Source organism: Ailuropoda melanoleuca, chromosome 16, assembly GCF_002007445.2.
Source record: "Ailuropoda melanoleuca isolate Jingjing chromosome 16, ASM200744v2, whole genome shotgun sequence".
Classification (NCBI taxonomy): domain Eukaryota; kingdom Metazoa; phylum Chordata; class Mammalia; order Carnivora; family Ursidae; genus Ailuropoda; species Ailuropoda melanoleuca.
Window position 1 is genome coordinate 38,004,686 of NC_048233.1, and position 7,019 is coordinate 38,011,704.

At 53.8% G+C, this 7,019-nt stretch overlaps 1 protein-coding gene across 1 annotated transcript in view; it reads right to left on the reverse strand.

Annotated features, from left to right (window-relative positions):
* Positions 1-154, reverse strand: part of HDAC7 (histone deacetylase 7) — a 35,566-nt gene extending 35,412 nt beyond the window's left edge. Inside the window, exon 1 of the mRNA XM_034646533.1 lies at positions 118-154. Within this exon, the coding sequence (XP_034502424.1) occupies positions 118-139 (22 nt within the window). The 5' untranslated portion in view covers positions 140-154. The remainder of the gene's footprint in view (positions 1-117) is intronic.
* Between the last annotated feature and the right edge of the window lie 6,865 nt (positions 155-7,019).

The following is a 7,019-nucleotide window of genomic DNA, read 5'->3' on the forward strand; positions in this document are numbered from 1 at the left end:
CCCCGCGCGGCCCGGGAGGCGGCCCCGACCCCGGAACGTGGGACGCGGCCCCGACCCGCGCGCAGTCGCCGCGCTGCCGCCCAGCCCGAGGCGCACAATTCCCGGAAACCCAGATACCTGAGCGCACGCCGCCTCGCATACACGGCGTACACGAGCGCACAGCCCTGTTTACACGGGGGCAGAGCCGTGCAGACACACTTCTGGGAGGGACCCCCGCGCTCGCCAGGGCGTGCACGTACGGCCCACCAGCAGACAGCCGCACGCAGGGCCGTGGGACCCTCGTGGAGTCCCAAGTCTCGGGCAAGGAATCCCAGACGGACACCCCCGTGCTCCCCCCATACCCCTCACCAACACGACTTGCCTGAGGAAAGTTCCAGGATCTGATTTGAATCACTGCCCAGCCCTCTCCCTTGCCCCCCCACGCCTGCTGAGGGGAACAGAAGGGTCCAGCCTGTTCCTATTAAAAGAAAAAGGGGGTGGGGGTGGTGCTGATTTTGAAAGTTTTCTTTTTTTAAGGAAATTTCTCAAGGGATTTCCTTCCCTCCTCTCCTCTTCCTCTCTTCCTCCCATTCCTCTCCCCCCACAACCTTCCCCCCTTCTTTCCCCCTCCCGGTCCCTATGAGTCAAACTTCAGCAATGTGCCCAGTGTCTCCCAGTGCATTACAGCGGATCACAGAAATGTTCCAGTCTGTGAGTCGGAATGCAGCCGCCTCCAGCCCTCCCTCAGCTAATAAACTCAGCTCTGGGCCAGCTTTGCGCAGCAGTCCTCTCTGCACCCCCCCCCCAAACAGGACCAGAAGGTCAGACTCAGGGGTCAGGGGCTGAGGACCTCCCCATTGTGCTTCCCAGCGGAGCCTATCAGCCCCGTGGCCTCTGGCAATCTGCTGGGTGGGAGACACAGCCGCTGGCTCTGGAAAGGGGAGAGGTCCACAACCCAAAACACTAGACTCTCCTGTGGGGTGACTGGTGCCTCTGGAAGGCAGGATCCAGCTTCCCTCTGACTTCCCACCCATCCTACCTCCCTCTCTCCTAGGAAGCCCAAGAGTCTCACGATTCTACAGAAGGAGAAACTGAGGCAGAGGCGTGCCACATGGGAAGCATGAGTCCACAATGGCCTACAGGGGCTTGGCCATGGCAAGATCCAGCTTCTGACCACAGATGCTCGTTCCCGCAAGCGCGGCTGGGGCCTCACCACTTGTTGCTACCTGGGATTTTCAGCAGCTGCCTTCCTACTATAGTTCCTTTCCTTGTCCCAGGGCTCAGTCCGCAGGCAAATCCAACCCTCTGGTCTTGTTAACTTACCCTCACAAGCTCCTTGCCCGGCATCCAAGCCCTTCTACAACGGGGCAGCACACTGTGCAAACACCTCTCTCTCTTCTCTCTGTCTCCCTCTATCTTTTTCTCGCTATTCTGCCCAGCGGCTCCTGGTACTTAGTGCTCAATAATATTAGTTGCTGTTATTTCCCGGATTATTTCAGCTAAACTAGGCTGCTGTCTGCTCCCCATCGTGCCCTCGTGCTTTCCTACTCCCTGACTTTGGCTCATCGTGTCTCCTCCACAAATGATGCCCTCCCAGTCCCTCACTGCTCCTGTTGAAATCTTTCCAGTCTTCGGAGTCTATAACTACCTTCTCCAGGAGCCTTTCCAGGATTCCCGTGACCAGAGGGATTCTCTCCCTCCCTTAAAGGACCCCACCCGGCACTTCGTCAGTCTTGCTCTGTTCATTGACCTTCATCCACCTCGTCTACGTGTCTCAACTCTCCTTCTTCCCAAGAATGTTCAAGAGCGGACATCCCCTGAGCCCTTTAGTCATGGGTGCATTTCTTGTAGTGTCTTGCTAAGTGGCTTGCACAGAACTCAACTCTCTATGAGTTCTTTGTTGAAGTGAGACAGATGTTCACAGCCTTCAAGAACCATTCCCCCCCCCCAGCCGGACACCCTTTTTTCCCGTGACTCCCCATGCTGACTCTGCAAGATGCATGTTCTTATCCCTCAAGTGCATTCTTCCCAGCTCTCACCTCCAAACCACACGACTCTCCTTCCAGATCCCTCCTCCGTGCCCATGGCTTCCAGAAAAATTGCTTGGCTACTTCAGACTCCTAGCCTCTCCCCTCCCCTGCACGTCTCTCTCCTTTAATCTTGCGATGCCCCCACCTTAATACACCCTAGGACTCCCGTAGTTATTTCTGGGCTGAAATCAGGCCCTTGCTAGCTCACTTCTACCATGTGCATCATTCATGTGTTTGTTTGTGAGCCCTCTTTTTCTTTTTGACTAATCACTGAGATTTTAAGAGATTGAGACAAAAAGTGTATCTCCCCCTGCCTCTGTCTGTCCCCCACGTATCCAGCACTTTCTACACACACCAGGACTCACTGTCCCCAAAGTATAGACAGAAAGACAACATGTGAGGCCTGCATCCGGGAAGCTGGACTGTGTCTCTCCTTCCCTGGATAGCTGAACTGCTCATTCCAGCACCACTACTGTCCCATCCCAGGCAGGGTCTTAAGCCAGTTTCTAAGTCCCATGCCCCTTGCTGGGATATGTCAGAGAGCCTCCAAGAACTCTAAGAGACATGAGGCAGGAAAGTGCAGGCTGCCTGTGTCTCCTCTATCCTGGCTACCATGGGAAGTTTCTCTGCAAGGTTCTGGAGTCAGGCCTCTCTCCCAGGCTGCTCAGCGAAGCACCTTGCAGAAGACATTAGCCCCATAGGACCTGCCTGGGGTCCCTTGAGTCTTCCCGGAGTCTCTGGCCAGTCCCAAGCCCTAGCACACACCCCTTCTGCTTGTCTTTGGGCTTCTGGGCCTACTTGACCTTCTCTTTCTCCTCTCCTTCCCTTACTTGGCTACTTTTTACTGACCATATACCATGTAGCAGCCCTATGCTATCTCTTTGGTAAACGTTAGTTCATTTATTCTTAATAATCTTTGTTATGCTCAGGATTAAAGTATGGCCCACGAAAGTTAAGAAATCTGACCAAAGTTACTCAACTAGTAATTGATGGGGCTATTCACTCATTCAACAAAATTATCGGGTACCCACCCTGTGCCAGGATTCAAAGCTCCAGAAAGTCACCGGGTCCACACTCAGGGCTCTGAGACCACTCTTGTCCCTGCCTTCTAGATGCAGTAGCCAAAGCCACGATCCCTCCCTAACCCACACTTCCCACACACTCCCCACAAAGCCAATCAGAAAGTGCTCCTTCCCCACGGCCTCCGTGAGATCTCAGAGGACAGCCATTTTCCTTGGGTTGGGTTGGACCTTGCATTGCAGTTTCCGAACCAGGGATCAAATGCCAATTCGCAGGGTTTGGGATTTGCAGGTGGATAGGGGAGGTGGGTCTCCAGCTCCAAATAAAATGTTTCGTGGAGGGGCGCCTGGGTGGCACAGCGGTTGGGCGTCTGCCTTCGGCTCAGGGCGTGATCCCGGCGTTATGGGATCGAGCCCCACATCAGGCTCCTCTGCTGTGAGCCTGCTTCTTCCTCTCTCGCTCCCCCTGCTTGTGTTCCCTCTATCGCTGGCTGTCTCTATCTCTGTCAAATAAATAAATAAATAAAAATCTAAAAAAAAAAAAAAAATGTTTCGTGGGACCAGATATAACAAGGGGAAGGCAGGAAGGAAGGAGGGAAGATCATTTGGATTTATTGACCGTCTCCTCCGTGTCGTGTGCTGCTCAAGGCCCTTTCATTTCTATCTCATTATTATCCCCCATTGTTTTAGCGAGCAAACTGAAGCCCAGAAAGACAAAATGGTTTGCCTAAGTCCACAAAGCCAGTAAGTGACTTAATCCTGACTGTCTGATTCAGAGCTAACTTGTGGCAGGTCAGAACAATGGAGAAGCTGCTGCCCTCGTGTAAACCTGCGCTGGAGGTCTCAGCGGATCTATGTGTGGCATTCTAGATGCCAAGTGTACCTCCTAGCTGTCCCCAGCCATGTTCTCTCGTCCCTGGCCTCCCCCTTTCTCTGTTGGCTTCACACAGGCAGGATTGGAGGAGCTATGTAAGTGTCCCAGTTAGGACTGGGGGTGCAGCCGGCCAGACCCCCACCTCGGATTTCAAGATGTGAGGGAAGAGGGGATATATCCTCCCGGGCCAGATTTGGATAGCTAAGTCAGGAAGAGGCCAGGCCATGGCTACAAGTCCAGATGGCTCAGGTTGGTAGGCCAGATGATGGTGGGGACTAAGGCAGGTGGAGGGAACGAAGCAAGTCCCTCACCCTGTCCCCCTGCCTCCCTCCAATGTCAGCAAAGGTGATGTGGTTTCCCCTGTGGTCTGTTGCCCTAGACACCTGCAGTTCTTAGTATATGTGTATGTGTCTATGCACCAACAATGACATGGGGGGGGACACAAGGAGAGCGGTGGGACAGGATGGGGAGGGGCAGGAAGCCAAAGGCAGGGTCTCCTTAACCCCAAGATGAAGAAAGCGAATGAATGCAAAGATGGCAGAGGTCACCCCCTCGACTACTCAAGGGCCCCAGCCGGGACCATCAGGAGAGAGCTAGAAGAAAAGCACTGTGGGGATCAGGACTCTGGGCTGGGAGCCAGCGGACTGGAGTTCTAGACCTCGTTCTGCCAGTAACTCCCCGGGCCACACCTTCCTAAGTCTCAGTTTTCTGCTCTGTCAAATAGCAGTCTCTTGGCTCCCTCTTCACAGGGCTGATCTGAGGTCACGTGAAGTACATATTCAAGCACCTGTACTGCTGTGAGTTTTGGGGTCATTGTCCTGATAGCCCCTGGACACGCACACACCTGCACGCGCACACACCACAGTGAAGATAAAGAACATTAAAGGCAAAAACAAAAACGCGGCCTCAGCCCTCCTATTGACCACAATGTGCTGAGGAAACAAAACGAATATATAAAATGCTTGAAAGCCTGTTGCGAAGAAACCAACTCTTTTTAACATCTCACTGCTGTGTAACCGTGGCCAAGTCATAACCTCTCTGGGCTTCGGTTTTCTCATCTATCAAATGAGGAAGCTGGTTTAGGCCATGTCGACTTATTTTTCTGAGTCTAAAAACCGTTTTTCGGATCCCGTTGTCCACGCGTCAGTGAGTCCACAGCAAAGAGGAATGACCTGCGTGGATCGGGGCCCGAATGAAGCAGGGAGTTTTGAGCTGGGTTTTGGAGGAGCCCAGAAATGTGAATCAGTGTGGGGTGAGGGGGGGGACATTCCAGGTGGGGAGAATGGCATGTGCGAGGAGAGGCGAGGAGAGGCAAGAAAGCAGAGGGGTGGCAAACAGATTAGCAAGGCTCAGGAATGAGGTTGGTAAGGACTCAGGACATCTAGAGAGGAAGTCAGGACAGGAGGAGAGCGGCCAGCCACCAGGCTGAGGCCGCTGAGATAGAAAGTGGGGGAGGCGTGTGGGTGGGAAGACACTCTCTCAGCCCCAGAGGTCGGTGCCAGAGCCCATCCAGCCAAACTCCACCCAGGAGAGAAGGAAAGAAATGTTCCCTTGCCAAGAGGCCCCATCCACCCTTCCCTTCTCTCCCAGCCCCACTCCCAACCTTGAGGTAAGCCAGGGCCCCCTGGAGCCAAAGCCTCCATTAGCGATGGGAACAAACAGATGGGGGCCCTGCCCTGTCCCTCCAGAACAATAACACCAGAGGCAAAATTATCATAATAGTAATGGTGATGAGGACGAGCTAACCTCCCCCCCACCTGCCCTCTGATAAACCCCAGGGCACTTAAACCTCTTGATAGGATTGTTCTGTTTACTAGAATCTTGGGTCTTTAAGAGCTGCAAGTAGATTTATAAGATTATCGCCATCTGTAGGATCCCCCAAACCTGACATTATATCAAAATCGCTTAGAAGGATCTGTGAAAAACAGATTTCTGGCCCCCTCACAGACTCAGTCAGACTCTCTGGTGTGGGGGGTACCCGGTAATCCCGGGTTTAGGACGCTCTGATCCAATCCAAACCATTCTTTTTACAGATAAGGAAACCAGGGGCCCAAGGGGGAAAGAACTTGCCGGAGATGACATGGTTCATCAGTGGCAGGGAGCAGGCAGAGAACTCAGGTGTCCCCGCTTCTAGATCAGCCCTCCTTCTAACAGCCCACACTGCCCAGCCCTGGAGATGCCTGTGCCAGCAGAGATTATGGTCAGGGAGGCAGCCACTGGGCCATACTCTAATCATGAGCAAGAAGAAATCCGTCTGAGTTGCAAAATGCCTTTCTGCAGCCAGCTCACAATTACTGGTTCCAGTGAGCCCCTGCAGGGATGCTGTGGTCCACCCCCTGGTGGGCTGGGGGCCTCAGCCTTGCTACACGCCCCCAGCAGGACCTTTAGAGCCCCAGGGACTATATTGGCTGGAGGGCAGTGTCTGACTTAGTTACAGGTCTTAATGATTCCTTTTGGGAAGCACGTCTCTCTGGCCACAGAATCTCTAGGAAGACCTCGAGGAGGCCCTGGCCCAGGGACTTGTGCCAATCTTCCCCAGAAGTGTCTTTCAGGGTAGGTTGAGATGATGTCTCTGTAGGTCAGGGGAGTGGAGGCAAGAAAGGAGCGACGAGCAGAGGGGAGGGTGAATGGGGTGAGGCTGGCTACTCAGGATGTGACCCTAGGGTCCTTGCTAGGACCTTGAAGTACCCCACTCACATATGACCACCACTAACTACCCTCTTTTTCATCCAGCATAATTTCGTATTTATTGAGTATCTACTCTGTGCCAGTTTCTTGGGCACAGAGGCCAAAGAAGCCACAATCCCTATCCCTGAGGAGTTCATCCTCTCCTGGAGAGCAGGGTATGGCCAGAGAAAAAGAGCCCGGAGTGGAGAAAACCGTCCTGCACGCAAGGGGCTCCGACACCCATGCCATCGAGGACACGCTGGATTCAGAGTCAAGGAAGTTCCGTGTTTGAAGGGACCTGATGGACCACGGGGTCTTGGTGGGCTAGGGCACTGGTCTTGCTCTGACCTGCTGCCCTCCGTGCCTGAAACAGTGATTCTAGAAATCTCTGCCCTTGTCACATCCCTAACTCCAGCTCTGCCGGAGTGGCTAGGGATAGGAGGGCACAGG